Genomic DNA, 17,176 nt, shown 5'->3' with positions numbered 1-17,176 from the left:
CTGTGCATCACTTCCACAGGGAGTTACCAGTTCTGCACTGTGCATCAATTCTGTAGGGAGTTGCCAGTGCTGCACTGTGCATCACTTCTGCAGGAAGCTGCCAATGCTGCACTGAACATCAGCTATGCAGGGAGCTAATATGACTAGGACACCCCCCCCCTCACTCACATGAGTAACTGTGCAGTTGTTTCTGTGATCTCCATCAGGGAACTCAAAGTGTATGCTTGTGTCTTTAGGTTTGTGAAGTCCTGAGCCCTAAGAGAGTCAAGACCATCCTTCCTGCCTGCACCATCAAGCACACTAACCATTAATCAAGCTCAGGTGACCTGAGCCATAGTCAAGGCTTTAAACCTCTATGCCACCGATACAGAATGGGTAGTTATGGGATAGCTCCATTTTGCCTTTGACCACAAATGTCTTGATAGACTATAAACATGGCTGTGCTGTTATTATACTGTGTAAGTGGAAAGGAACAGGTGCTGAAAGCTCTCAGTGTATATGTGATACAGTGTTGCTTTTGTGATTGTGGTGTTAAATATGCCCCCAGTGACAACTTCTCTCGAGGTCCTTTGATCATACAATGACTGTACATCATGGTATGCATGCTATATGCCTCTGTCTGTTTACGTGTTTCCACACCAGTGCCCAAATTCTAGTAGGAAATACATCTGCTCTGTGAGAATCAGTGCTGCACAGTACTGAAAGTGACACTTTTAAAAACTAAATTATTAAACTAGGGGTTAAACTGGAAATGTTTAGTAGCTAGATGTCTGCAAAGATCAGCAACTATGTTTGGGAAATAATCCATTACAACCCATACAGACAGAAATCAGAATATGTACAGCAGTGACTGGGTCTCTTTGCAACTTAAAATCTGTAGGTGGAAGGAGGTGCAGCAGTGGTCTGAAAGGTAGGCCCTAACGATGCAACAGTTCCCAAAAGACATGATCCGCACATTGGTATAGGCACCGTAATTAGAGAAATAAGAAGAGTTTAACAACTTTGAAAGTACTGAAATAGAAAAATATATTTGTAAATGCAATTCAAAAACAAAACTGGAATCCAGTTTTAAGCTATTACTCTACTGTGTGTAAACCAACCATTAGAAAATTGACATTTTTCAGCTACTCATTTGATTCATAGGTGTGCATTATATCATTCTAATATGGGGAAGATAGTTATTCATCCATCGTCAGTTTTGTCTATTCGCAAGAACACTAAGACAGGCTAGACATCTGCTGAAAGCTACAATGCCCTGCCACACAACCAGGGGGTGCTCTCAGTCTTAGGGGTTTCTGCCTGACTACCAGAACCCTACTTCATATATAACACATAACACACTGTGGATTATCCTTTGGGATATTATTATATCACATATTTAAAACCAATAAGAACTAAAAAAGATTTCATTAAGCAGCACTGTGTAAACCTCATAACTATGATGTGATTCCCATTTATGTTTGTACTAAGTGACTGGCCCTTTCATTCCAGAGTATCTTATTACTTGCAGAAAAAAATAAACAACAACAACAACAACAAAAAATGCAATAAAATCTTAAACAATTTAGTTGCAAAATGGAAACAAACTACCACTATTTTGCATGGGGTTTAATTAGTAGCCATTGGAAAATAAATAATTGTAATAAACAAATGCCTGACACTAAGCAAGGAAGAAAAATAGCTCCATGATTTAGTTACATCAGCTACAGAAACAGTTTGAACTTTCCTTTCTAGGACAGTAATTACTTTGTGTGAACTTGACCTCTAAAACTTTCTTATTCTGGACTCCATAACATCTTGATCAAAATGCAAGATGCAGTAACCATGTGCTGTAGAAATAAATCTGTTTCCTGCCTTTTTACCAGAGAGTGAAATAATTAATTGAATAACTTTCTTCTGCTTAGGTTTTATGTCTTGACATATTGGGGACATCACATCTAGTAATTTAGAGGAATGCACATGTCCCTGCATCCAAAACAAGGAAGCAGCCTATTTCCCTTCTTTCCGTGGAAAGGGAAGCAGGATAAAGGACATAACATTTCAAATGATTTACTGAAAGCCTAAAACAAATAGAGTTGTTTTAGTGACTCATCTTTTCCTCATGGTTTACCAAATCATGAGTATGAAGCATTGCAAGTGAAAGGCTGTTGCTATATTACCCAACTACTTAAATACAGAAAGCTTGTGTTTATGTTTGACTCTAGATGTGGTGTGTGTGTGTGCGTGCGTGCATGCATGCGTGCATGCGTGTGTGTGTGTGTGTGTGTGTGTGTGTGTGTGTGCATGTGTGTGTGTGTCACATTATTCAATTTCTATGAACCACTACATTTTCAGGCTTTAACATTTTTTTAAGGAAATAAGTATCTGCTTACCTTGTTTATCCACATTAATCCTGGATACTTCCTAGATGCAATCTGTTCTTCTAACCAGGGTCTCAACCGAAGGCGGCCCTGGGGCATTGCACCAGATTCAATATATGGAAAATGGAGTTGAGTTTCTCAACAGTCCCACAATGAATCAGGAAAGGAAAAGGCACCTGAAAGTAATTTCACCATGTCATCAATGTATTAACTTAATGTAAAACAGGACAAAGATTTTTATGACCACCTGAAATATTGCTATCACCTCAAGTATGACATGTAATGAAAATTATTTTCATAAAATCACCATTGATAAATGGACATACATTTCACAGCTACCTAGAACAACAATAACTTATACACACCTTCTGAAAAGGTCATTACACTTTACTGTTTTGGTTAAAGACATTTGTGGCATTTTAAAATGTCATGGTTAGGCTATAAAGCAATTATGTCTGTTTTTGTGATGTGTGGAGAAGATTAATTGCTTATGAATTGTGGGAAAAGCCAAAAAAGGTCTTTTTGTGTTTAAGTTAACAAAAAAAAAACATTTAGAGGTTTTCTTGAGACAGCTGATTGTACAGACTGCTGTATGAGAAAAAATGTTTTCCTCTCTCATTTATCTGTTCCTGTTTCATTCTTTAGTCCAGCGGCTCTTGAATTAGTTATCCATTATGTTAATTTATATTCAAAAGCTTTTCCCAGTCATGTTTCATTTACTCCTATAGTGGACATATTGAGAGGGCCCTCATCTTAAACTAAATACATTTCAAATCTCCTTCACCAACTAGCTGCATATTCTGATGCTCGCTAGTCTAACCTTTGTATGCAGCTTATTTTTAAAATCTCCATTTATTATCAGTACCTACTAGCATTGTCCTACAAAGTAGGTGTAAACAGACAAAACACTACCATGTAATTTATTTAAAAGGAAAACTTACTGAAAACTTACCAATTTAGTAACTCTTTGACAAAGGTAAAACTGTATTTCATTAGCAGCACATTTCCATGGCTCCAGTTAGAAGGAAGCATATAGCTACAATTGTTTTCCTACTTTTGCCTAGTGTTTTACAGTTATCAAATCAACTACATAGTTTTTTTTAATACTGGTCTTATATGTAGGGACATGTTTCACAATTTATATCTGTGACTGGATGCTGGATGCACTATCAATAATGTAAATAATGTAAATAATGTATGGTTGACACATTGGCTAGTATTTATAGTAACTTGAAGTATGCAAGATGAGTACAGGCTGCCTTGCATACTGCACATGACTCATCTGATTCATAAACTCCCCCCACCCATTGTCTTGGATCATTACTATGTGCTCTAGGCAGCAATGTTTAGAGCCTCACATGCAAAAAATGGTACTGATTTGGAAGGGTCTCTATCAGAGCCAGATTATGATCAAATAGGACCCTAGGCAGGGTAATGAACCCATTACTTGGCTGTCTCTCCCCATTTACCATAAACACTGCTCAAACTTGTCAGTGTGCATACTGTTTTCTTCTTTGCTTTAGCAATGATTACAGAAATTTGAATTTAATTTAAAACTTTTATTTTAAATCTTAGAGCACAAACATTGGTGGCCATGTGCTGTATAAAGTAGTCTCTCATTGAAAGTAGACTTTGCATGAGAAGCAGTAAACTTCTCTTGCCTTCAAACTCACTATCCATTAACAATTTATTCCATTTTTAGACTCATGCATAAATGTGTTGTTTGATTCACCTTGATTATTTTATATTATATTTCTTGTTGAATACAGCAACATTTGTTAGAAGTTGTTTTAAATTTGAAGTTTTGAACATTTTTCCAATGAACTGTGAAACAAAAGGTTTGAACCAATAATAACAAAAGTACCCATTCAGAACATTGCATCCATGAAAAGCCACTCAAACTGTTGTCATTCCACCTATATCCATACTCAACAATTAACGCCACTTTATCAACTGTGTACATGTCACATGTCTGATTGTGATAAAAATGGCCACAATAAAGTATTCCAATTTGCTTTACACAAATTTATGCTGGTCCTACAAAGACCAACTAAAGACTTTAACTTTTATCAGCTCCATAGTGTCAGTTATTTTATCCACATACTTACTCCAAATCCAGCAATTATAGCTACATTGTTGATTTCATATCTTTCAGATGTTTGTGTCAATAATAATAGGAATAATAATAATAATAATAATAATTATTATAATGTGTGAAGTCACATATTTCAAATTTCTTTCAAACACACAGTAGCCAAAGTATTCCAACTTTATTTGCACGCACATGCGTATTAGTCCTGCAAAGCCAGACTGTTTAAAATGACCAGATACTAAGAGCAAAAAGTACTTTCATCCACAGAGACCCCACCACCACCAGCAGCAGCAGTTATAGCCACTTTGTTTGATGTGCACACTCCTTATTGTTATGAAGAAATACATTACATGTACTTACTGTCAGTTTTGGATTCAGTACAAGAAACTGTAAAAAGATCACTAGCATCATTCCATAAGATCCAGCCATGTGCAACACCATTTAAATAAAAAAGAGTATTTATGAGAGCATAAGAAATATTAACCATCTGGTAACATATGTTAAGTCAATATTCACAATAAAAAAGTCATCTTAATATTTCCACATTAAAGGAACTGCTATTAATGCATAGGTTGTTGTTGACAAATAAGTTTGCATTTTGGTGCTTCATCTGCAAATGCAGTGCCTGCTACCATTGAAGAATAAATTGCCAATGTTGCATTAAAAATCGGTGTGCTGGTTATATGGCCATAATATTTCCTGAACTGAATTGGCTATGCAATAGGGAATGACTGGCAAATGACAACAGAATCATAAATACTAGGCATGAAGTTCTGTAGGCTTTTAAGGAGCCTAATCCAAATTTACAATTGCTCCAAAGCTCTGTCTGATTAAATGAGTTGCTCAAGGTCACACAGTAGGTAAATGAAGGTGGAAAAATTCAAACCCTGCATCCTTGCCACAGGGAGCAGCTCATTAATAAGTTGAAGTCTTAGTCCTCTGCATTAACTGCCAGAGTAAGAGTTTTTGACTAAATACAGAAATCCTTTACAATCCAGTCTTGTAGAGAAGACTGTATCAAAGTAATATGCAACAATGACTACATAACAGATGCTAAACATTAGACTGCTCTGATCCTCACTCCAATAATGCAGACTATATGACCTGACAAACATCGACCTCTCTCAAGGCTATAAAGAAGGTGCAAAACATAATTAGACTATATTACATAATCCAGGCTTGTTAATGAATTAATTCATTCTTTATTGAAATAAATAAAAACAATTATAGAAAATATAAATGCTGCAGCAGCTTTTATTTAACAACCCACAAGTCATTCAAAAATCAAAAAAATATTATGGTATACAGCATACAGATTTGTTTTGGGGGGGGTAGGGTTACATGCTTGCAGGACACCTAAATCTCATTTTGACCTCCCTTTGTCTTCTCTGTCATCAAGAATAATTCTCCCTTATGACATCATTCAGTACAGATCTGACCTACATAAAGGGTTAATAATATTGGATTGTTGTAGCATACATCCCCAAAGTCAAAAGAGCCAGCTCGTGGGCAAGCAAGACCCTATGCACAGTAATGTATCAGAACCTGGCCAACCATACCAATATTCCATTACTCTGCAGTTTCCCCCACTTATCATTAATGCTGTTCAAACATGTCAGTGTATGTAATATTTTTCTTTACTTTTATAATTATGACACAGATTTGGATTTCATTTTAAATTCTTTTCACGGAAAAAAAACACTGAAAGCCATTTTCTAAACAAAACACTCTAACAGTGAAAACAGTTTTAGCATGAGAAAGAGTAAACTTCTCTTCCCTTACAACTCACATTTAGTGAAAATGTATCTGGCAACTCATTAACCTACAAGAGACATGATGGAATTCATACTCAAATAACATATGGTAAAGTACTGATTAACATCTATGTGAAGAGTGCAGGAATGCAAAAGACAAATGTAAAACACATTTGCTAACATCATGGGACAGCCCACTGGACACAAGTGTCCCTTTATAGGAGCAGCCCAGGAGTACTGTCTGGTGAAGAAACTTGGTAGAGTCACATAGAAGACAAACAAAGGTCAAGGGAATCAAACCATGTACTGCAGGAAGCAGCTTTTTAAAGCTCATAGCCTTACACATCTGCAGTAAGTGCTATAAAAATTTTGTAGGCCAAACAGTGCATTGCACATCTGTGTGCCTGCAAAAAATCAAGATAAATTAAAAATGTTATTCATAGTTAAAATAATAGCCTTAAACTCATAAAGTTCATGCTGTCCAATTTTTTGCAGTTAAATAAGAAACACATTTTCAACATTAAGGAACCCAAGGATCACATCCAAATAATGTAGTTCTTGTGATGATGCTCCTGTTTACTACAATCAGTTTCCTTCCTTACAGCATAATTACTCTGGTTCATAGATACTAGTTACTAGGCTTGCACTCCAGTGGACCATTGAGGAAGCCTAGGTTACATTTCCAATTGCCCTAAAGCACTGTCTGCCCAAGGATATGACATAAATATAAGGCAGAATCAGAAATGATCTGCAAAACTGGAGACAAATGAAAGCAAATATAAGGCAAAATCATAAATGATCTGCAAAACTGGAGACAAATGAAAGCAAAGTACTCTAATTCACTTAAAACTTTATCAGAACAATAGTTTTTGCATAAACATGCATGTTATGAACTTCAAAAAAGTGAAACGAGACTGACTGACTGTAAGCCTCAGCAATTTAACAAAGGGGAAAAAAGAAGTCAAGAGACATTTGTTAGCTGGTGGGAAGGATTAAGGTTTTTGCCACTTGTAGTCAAGGTACAGGATTTGAATCTGTGTAACTGAGCAAGTCACATAACTAAACAGCCCTCTCTAAGTGGGACATGACACACACACACACATACACACACACACACACAGACACACACACACACACACACACACACACACGCACACACACACACACAGTAATGTGTTGCTGTTTTCCATTCCTAAGTGCCACACCGAATTTTAAATACCTGCAATGCACTGCTTTTCATATCTTGCCTCATTTTGAAATGCCACACTGCTTTCCTTCTTGTAGCGCAACCCTGATTGTTAATGCTCTACTGCCTTACATTCCTATATGCCACACAAAGAAAAACAATATAAATATGATTTGCTGTTTGCAAGCAACTGCCTGTTCTGCTACTAGATAAAATCTTTGCTGTCTATGCCAACCCTTTTTTTTTTTTTTGTAGAAAATGTCTTTTAAATTATTTTTGTATGGCTAGGCATGCCAGCCAGCATCAGAACCTAGGTAGTTGCATAGGTTTCCTAGTACTGGATTTAGCCCTGGTCTCTATAAATGACCTTCACAGCACATTGTCCAGTTAAGTACTTGCTTAGTTCAGTATTCATAGAGATCCAGACTATGCAAGTGCAGGCCATGGCTGGGTTCTAAAGGTGTTCAGTGTGTGTCACATACATGTTGTGCACACCTATGCCTCCCAATGATGGGAGAATCAGACTCTCCTCACCATGGACAGATAGCTGATGGAAGATGTGCTGCATGTGAATAAGAGTATATGCCCATATATGTTAGTATGTAACTGTGTGCATGTTTGTGTGCATATGTATGTGCCTACATGTAACAGCACAGTGAAAGTGTGTGAGTGGAACTGTCAGTTTGTGTGTATGAATGACTGTTGTGAATGCCAATGTGTGTGTTTGTGTGTGTGTGTGTGTGTGTGTGTGTGTGTGTAACTCATATCCCAAATATCTGGCTGTGGGGTAGGTATCAGCACTTATTGTGACTCATATCTTGAATATCAAGCTGTGGGGTAGGTACCAGCACTTCTTGTGACTCATACCCTGAATATCTAGCTGTGGGGTAGGTACCAGCACTTCTTATGACTCATACTCTGAATATCTTTTTTGAAAATGGTAAATATATTTTTTTTGTCAATGTGGAGCTTTTCTCCCCGGGTCTCCACTGAAAACGAGCTACTTTCCCAGTCGGACACTACCCAGTCAACAAATGTAAATAAAATAAATAATAAATAAATAAATAAATCTGGATGTGGGGTAGGTACCAGCATTTCTTGTGACTCATACCTTGAATATCTGGCTGTGGGGTAAGTACCAGTGCTTCTTGTGACTCATACCCTGAATATCTGGCTGCAGGGTATGTACAAGTGCTTCTTGTGACTCATACCCGGAATATCTGGTGGTGGGGCAGATACCAGCACTTCTTGTGACTCATACCTTAAATATCTGGCTGTGGGATAAGTACCAGTGCTTCTTGTGACTCATACCCTGAATATCTGGCTGCAGGGTATGTACAAGTGCTTCTTGTGAATCATACCACAAATATCTGGCTATGGGGTAGGTACCAGCATTTCTAGTGACTCATACCCTGAATATCTGTCTGTGGGGTAGGTACCAGTGTGTCTTGTGACTCATACCCTGAATATCTGGCTGTGGGGTAGGTACCAGAACTTATTGTGACTCATACCCTGAATATCTGGCTGTGAGGTAGGTACTGGCACTTCTTGTGACTCATACCCTGAATATCTGGCTGCGGGGTAGGTACCAGCACTTCTTGTGACTCATACCCTGAATATCTGGCTGTGAGATAGATACCAGCACTTCTTGTGACTCATACCTTGAATATCTGGCTATGGGGTAGGTACCAGCACTTTTAAAAATACAGTCTGCAGCAGTTCCTTTGCAAAACTGATTTATCTGTCTTACACCCAATTGTTTCTTGTAACTACAATATTTGTAATGCTAGAAGTTGCTTTCCAAAGGGATCCCTATTAATGTTTCACAAACTACTTGCTCTTCTAGAGACTTTTCAGTGCTGAAGCACATTATGTGATCATGATGTGAGCACAGCTCATGTGACTTTATAAAATAGCTTATCTGAACTTTTCCCTCAGGACTAGTAGCTGCGTCTTCATGGTGTATGATTTAGTATGTATTGCTTTATTTGGTTTGTTTTTTGGCAAGCTCACAATTTGGATATTTTTCTAGCACCTGTTATGAACAATACTTCTATTTTTTTCCTTTTATTCTTCATTATTTAAATAGCTCAACTTTGCAGAACTGGCTGGTTGCTTTAATGTGTCTGCCCTTTATCATTTTGGGCACTTAATTTTATTTATTTTCTCCTTTCTTCTTTCGGAGCTTATTTATTTTCTCAGCTGTGAAACATAGTATTTGTGTTTTAACACTTACTGTGTCAGTGGTGCAACAGGTAGCACAGTTACCTGTAGTGTAGAAGGCTGTGGTTCTATTCCCACACCATGTAGATCAATTGCTGCCACAGCATAAGGCAGGTGCTGCACTCCTGAGTGTGCTGTCCTTCAGATGAGATGTTATCTAAGACCCCATCTGCTTAAGTTGGTGTTAGTTCAGGTGGATGCTAAAGCTCTCATGGCACATATTGAAAAGAGCAGGGGTTGTTTATTTAACACAATATAAAAACAATATTTACATGTTTACAAAATGTACATATTCACAGGTACATATATGCAGATTTCTATTTCATTAATATTTATCATTTTCCTTTTAACATTCTCATTGTTATTCCTGTATAATTGACCCCCCACCTTCTTCCACAACCATAATCTGATTTTTCACAGCATATCTGCCAAAATCCATTTCCCATTAAACAAAATTTAATTTAGTCTTGCATTCCAAATAACACATAATACATAAAATAAATTATCTACCCTTCACACGTATACTTTCTTATTATTCTTAGAATATCTATACATAATGATATTCATATCTATGTTTTTAATGTCATTAATATTCTCAAAAAATGTTTCTTCACATAACTTTTCCCAAAGATTCACCACGCTTCCTTTCTGCAAAATAAATACACTCTTTCAGCTTCCATTTTTATGGCATATTCCCCTTTCTGGTAACTTGTTTAGTACCAGTCTCTATAGGAAATCCTGACAGGCTAATAGCTTGGTACACCATTTTCCTTATGTTAATGGCTTTAATCACTTCTTCTGGTTAATGTTCACTTGCATTTACATAATCATATTGTTTCATCTCATTATTATATCACATCCTTCTATCTTTCTCTTTATCATCATTTTTTATTTCCATGTTAGTATTTCTCTTGATAATTTTTAATTCCTTCATTTACACATTCTTCTTATTTTTTTTTATTTTCATCATCTCCCAGAACTTTTTATACTTATATTTAAACATTCCTCATTCTCTTCCTTTACCCATTGTAATACTCAATACAAGTTTAAAGATGCAGAATAAATATCTGGATTTAGTTAACGCAGTCCCACTTCATCTTCACTCATATACAGCACACCTCTTCTCACTGGGTCTGATCTTGAACCCCATATGAAAGGAGACACCAATTGCACAATATCCTTTTCATATTTTTGTGGGATCGTATAAACATTTGACGTAAATACTGTTTTCCCATTAATCCCAAATTCACCAGATAAACCTTTTTCCTGAATGCTAATCTATACTTCCTAACCAGAAGACATATTTCTTTGATTTCTTTTATCAAACTCTCCCATTACATCAAAACTATATCATCTTTGCAAAATCTTATTTCTTGCAAAGACACTTAATTCATTGGAAAATATACTATGAATCTATGCATCTGTATGTATCTTTATACTCTGGATGTTAATTTCAAATAACTCTGTAACAAATGGTTTTATATAATACTATATCAAAAATAAGGAGCTTTTCTCCCCGGGTCTCTGCTGAAAATGAGCCTTTGGCTCAGCCAGACCAACCCGGTCAACAAATGTAAAATAAATAAAATAGAATAAATAAATAAATATACACCCCCAATTTTCACCACATCACCCAAACCCTTATTTTTATCTTTATTCAAGATCATTCCCGTTTTAAGCATCCATTCAGACAAACTAACACTTCCCTCATTTATATTTTGTTCCTAGCAGCTACAACTGTATCATCTGTGTATGCCATATCTACTGGAATCATCACCTCATTTTGCATTGCATATCAAGCATATTTTATTTTATAAACTACTTCACTCACTATTGCATTAATTACTAATGCAAACAACATTCCATTCTTTACTCAGCTATTCACCAACATTCTTACTCTATTATTTTGGTATGCAGACATACACACTGTCCTTATTCAATTAACTAATCCATACTTCTTTTTAACATCCTAAAAAGCATCATGTCCTACTGCATCCGATACCTTGCTAAGTATAGTATACCATAAGTTTCACATCCTCCCTTTTACTTACAGTATCATCCACAATTTCACTCACAACCAATAACAATTTCCATTCACTTTTATATTACACATACGTTCTTTAATAATATCCCTCATCCTTTCTTCCATTTTCCTTTGTATCATTCTTATAAAAATATATAATCTGTGTTATTAATGTGATGGAGCTCCATTTTTTATTTAATTCTTCTCATCTTTCTTTCATACAAAATTTAATATCCCACCTCATAACTCTTGACAAACAAACTCTTCCTTAAACCATTCATTCAGTGCATTTATAAAATATTCTTTCCCACTCCATTTTCTTATACATTTTATACCCTATACCATCTGGACTTGCTATTGAATCAACAGTTACTTTCCTAAGTACTTCATCCAATTCACCCATAGTAATTTCCATTTCAAGTTCTTCCTTAACCCATCATGGATTTTTTTTTTACTTTCCACATTCTGTACTACAATACTCGTAATTTGGTCTTGTGTTCTTTTTACCTGTCTTTTATATTTTTATTGCCTCATTATATTACTATCCTCTTTTATTATTTTACCCATATATAGATACCTCATCCCTTCTCCCTTGTAAATGCTATCTCTGTCTAAATAGCAATGTCTTAATTTTTTTATCAGTTTCTCTTAAATATTTATTTTTCCTTATCATAATGCTTTCTTATATTATTCTCTAAATTCTCTAAAACATTTCTAAAAAAATCATGTTTCATTTTTAATTCTTCTATTACATCAAGCTGACATTAAAAAAAAACTTTTTATACTTCTATAGAAAAAGTTCATGGTTAAATGATCCTTCTATAGCTGCAATGCTTCCCACTCTCCAATTTCCTCCTATAATTTTTCATTTAGTCTTTTTATTCTTTCTAGACTTTCTTATTTTAATATGCTCCCTTTATTCCATCACTTCCATCCATATTTCTAAATTTCCTGAAAAATCTGGCACAACTGTATAACCATCTGCTTCACCAAGCCTTCTGATATATAACATAATTAATTTCCAGTCCAAGTGCCTCCCTTCTAAAAGTCCATTGAATTTTATTCCACACAGCTAATTTACCACATTTTATCACTCCCTGTATATGTTTTTACATATTTCCCTTTCTTTTTACACCATTTCCTTAAATTACAATTAAAGTCCCCTGCAATTATAATTTTCATGTAAACCACCACATAGTCTAATATTTGATGAAACATATTCTCTCTTTCCTTGTTAGTTACATATGTGTAAAAATGCTATAATTCCACCTCACATCTACAGCAGTTAACCTTCCCATACTTACAGTGTTACATCGTATTTTGACTGTTTTTTTTACTCAACTCAGCCACTCCAGAAGAACTTTAACTTCCTAAGTCCCATATTATATTTCCACCCTATAATTCCTCTTTTTGCAGTCTTTCTTCACTTACCAGGAATTTTACATCCTCTAACATCACATTTAGAACACCATCCCAGTATCCCAATCCTTCTTCCAATGTTAATATTCCTTTTCAAAATACTCTAAAATTGTTGCAGTTCTTTCTTTTTTAAGTTTAGGGGAAATATTTTTAAATTTTAATTATGTTATTTTTACTTTTCCCCACAGTTGAATATTTTTTCTTTGGTTTATGTAAAAATAATCCTTGATCCTCAGAATCAGATTTTTCACTGACTGAAACTTCAAAAACATTATTAGTGTCAATCCCTTCTCCTGACCTCTCTTCCTGCATGTACTTCTCTCCTAATTTTCCCCTCCATGTTATTTCTTTCTTTTACTGTTTCTTCTTCACCTAGTTCACCCTGTCCCCAAGCTCTTGCTGTCCTCCCTCATGTATGTTTTTCCCTTTCTCCTTCTTTTTCATTGTTTACTATTTGTTCTTGACAGCTGATCCAAAAGTGTCTGTTTTATACAACCTGCTTTCAGTCACACAACTTTTTACTGTATGTCCTTTTCCCCCACACTGGTTACATTGTACCTTCCTCACAATCAATAATTAAATGAGAAAAGTCCCCACAAAAGAAACATGATTTTTTCTGGCCACCATATCGTAATGATCCTCTATGACCAGTCATGAAAATAACAATTAGAAAGTGTTTCAGCATGATTTTTTTAACATTTCAAAACAGCTTCCACCTCTACCTTCTATTCCATACGTTTCTCTCATCTATAACTTTTACAGTGTTATCAATAGTTTCACATACACCTGGTATGCATTATTTAAAATCCTCATCTTCCAGTTCATCAGTTATAAACTGTAAAGTAACATTTTTTAACATTTAACTTACTACCATAAAACAGTTAATTGTTTCCACTGATAAATGTCCTTTTTGTTACACAGTTCCATGCATTTCATTATTAGCTCCTCGCTTTTATATCTTAAGTCACAAAATGTCTTTGTCCCAATATGTATAAAAGACCAAAGTTCTTAAGCTTTGAAACCCAGAACTGATACAAAATTGTCCCACACATAAGATATATGTCTGTTATAGTGTCATTTTTTGTTCCTTTCCTCACATTCGGTCTTCTTTTCTTTTTTAAAAGTAGTTTTACTTACATTTTGTTGATGCTCTCATTCTTTGCATGCTGCCACTGCTATGCATGTTTTAGTTACTGCATTACCTGCTGCCACAAAACCAGACACCTTCTCAGTTTCTTGCTGCGTTCCTCTTTTACTTTCTGTCACTGCCACGTAAGTTTTAACTGCTGCATTTTCTGCTGGCAAATCACATGGTTCCTTTTCCCACATTACCATCCTCAGCACTTTTGAAAAAAAATATCTGCCTTCTTGCCCAATGAAACAGCAGAAGTGTCACCTGGATCATCCTGTTTGATTAATTTTAACAGATTATCATCTGCAAGTCCCCCTGGCACAAGTTCTGTTATCTGCACCACTGTGACAGACTATCTTATGTCCTTCTCCATTGAGAGAGCTAAACCCTGCTCATTTGTATTGTTCACCACAGAGGAATCTTTGTTTACATTCTGATGCTCCGTATCAAACACATTTTCCTCAAAATTCTCATATTCTACCTCCAAATTCTCCATAGATATTCTCTCCTCCATGTTAATGCTTCCCTTAGACTTTTTCTTGTTGCTGTAGGAGCCCTCCAGTACCATCCAACATCTCAACAATAAAGAGTAGGGGCTCTTTAGTAAACACCATATCATATTTATAATATTTACATATTATACATCATTTACAATTATCTTCTCCAATTTACTTACTTTTTTCAGTACATGCCATTGTTTGTTTATTTACATTCTTTATCCCCCACACTTTTATCCGCAACCAAAATCATTTTTTTTCAATATTCCTGACAATATTCATTTTCCATTAAATGTTATCTCATTTAATCGTTCATCCCATATGGTCTATATTATATAAAACATCTTTTTATCTATTTTTATTACCATAATACCGATATTCTAACATATCCATATTTATATCCTTCATTCCTTTAATATCTTCCACAATCTTATTTTCATATAATTTTCCCTATAATTCCTTTACCCTTTTACATCTTAAAAATGTGTTCTGTAGTTTCAAGTTCATCATAATAATTACATACTCTTTCTTCAAATTTTTATGTGGCATATTAGCTTTTACTGGCAAATTCTTTATTGCTAGTCTCCACAAAAAATCTCTACATTCAAAATATGTTTATACCACTCTAATCTGACCTTTATGGCATTTCTTTTTTCATTCTCTGGTTGTTTCTATAGATAGACACAATAATATTTATTCATTATATTTAAATACCATTCTTTCATATTATTTTCTATATTACCTATATTTTTCCATAACAACATTTTGTCTTGATACTCTTTTATTTTTTCATTCAAATATCCTTTCCATCTTTTCAATGTACTGACTTTTCTCATATTTCTGCATACATTTCTTTCATTATTAACCTTATCAAAGATGTATTACCTTCTTTTAATCATGTTGACACTTTGCATAAATTCAATGATGCTGCATGGACAACAGGATTAATTAAACCTAATCCTTCTTCTTTCTTAACATATAACACACCTCATTTCACTGCGTTTAATCTGGATCCCCATATAAATGAGAACACAACTGACATTGTCTTTTTTGTGCTTTGCAGGCACCATAAACAAAATCACTAAATATGCAAATTTTCCTAATAAGTCAGAACTGATTAAGTATACTTTCTTCCTGTATGTCAGCTTGCATGCTCTCCAAAACAAACATATATGCCTTACTTTTTGTATTATATTATCTCATTGTTGCATTCTGGGTAGGTCAATACCAATTTTTATATCTAATATATCTGTTTCTTCTCTGTTAAACTGAATGCCTCCTATTTTACCTATTGTTTCTATGCCTTTGCTTTTATCCTTATTTATACTCATACCAATAGCCTTTAAATATTGATTAAGTTGCTTAATAACTTCCTCCATCCATTCATTGCTTTTTTCATTATAACTATATCATCTGCATAAGAAAACATCACTGGTACTTTAATTCCTTCTCTTCACCTGCATCCGGCTGTTCTTAAAGTTATACTTATCTTGCTAACAACTGCATTCATAATAAATGCAAATAAAATGCTACTCACTGGACATCCCTGTCATATACCACTTCTAATATCTATTGCTTGACTTAACCAACCATTCACCATTATTTTCACATTATTTTCTTATACTGAAATGATTTTTTACTTATATTATAATCTTTCAGTATATCCCATAAAGTTTCATGCCATATCTTATCAAATGCTTTATTCAAATCACCTGACAAATTTTTAACTTTGGACTTCCTATTTATTACATCATCTACAATTTCTGTCATTATCATCAAGAGTTACTGACTTCCTTTCACATTTTTTCCAAATATTGTTTCTCCACGTATTTTATTTACTTTAGTTTCTAATCTCTTCTCTATTATTTTCATAAATATTTTATAGTCAGTGTTATTTAATACTATCAGGTTCCAGCTTCTTATATCTTCCCTTTCTCCTTTCTTCCATATAATTTTCATAGCTCTAACACTTATTTCTTTTTCTTCCATGTGTTTTTCTAACCATTCATTTAATACTTCCATAAAACAATTCTTCCAATTTCGTATATCTTTATGTATATAATATACTATTCTATCCAATCCTGTGGCTGATTCCACATTTACTGTCTTTAACACATTATTGATTTCTCCCACAGTTCATTTTTCAACCCTTCATTATCCTCTATTTTTTTTTTTTTACTTTACACTTTTGTTTTCCTTCTTATTCTTTTTAAATGTCTTTTCTATATATTATTTTATTACATCCATTATTTATTGTTGTGTTTTTACACCGTCATACCTACATATTTCCATAATTGTTTAACCCTTTCTCTTCCTTCCTCATCTAAATATTTTTGTTTAATCTTTTAATAACTTCACCTATCTTTATATACCCCTCCCATTCTTGAATTTCTGTCCAAATTGCCAAATGATCCAAAAATCCTTTCACTTTTATACCTTCTTGTATAATTTTCAAACTTTCTAATCAAGTTTCTCCTTTTGTAGGTCCAT

At 34.6% G+C, this 17,176-nt stretch overlaps 1 protein-coding gene across 1 annotated transcript in view; it reads right to left on the bottom strand.

Moving 5' to 3' along the window:
- Positions 1–17,176, bottom strand: part of LOC122788869 (interferon regulatory factor 2-like) — a 590,221-nt gene that overhangs the window by 393,614 nt on the left and 179,431 nt on the right. The window contains exon 2 of the mRNA XM_044055774.1: positions 2,373–2,536. Within this exon, the coding sequence (XP_043911709.1) occupies positions 2,373–2,459 (87 nt within the window). The 5' untranslated portion in view covers positions 2,460–2,536. The remainder of the gene's footprint in view (positions 1–2,372; positions 2,537–17,176) is intronic.

The sequence above is a fragment of the Protopterus annectens genome, chromosome 14.part0 (genome assembly GCF_019279795.1).
Source record: "Protopterus annectens isolate FY-2018-M chromosome 14.part0, PAN1.0, whole genome shotgun sequence".
Classification (NCBI taxonomy): domain Eukaryota; kingdom Metazoa; phylum Chordata; order Ceratodontiformes; family Protopteridae; genus Protopterus; species Protopterus annectens.
This window is presented reverse-complemented; position numbering and strand designations above follow the sequence as displayed.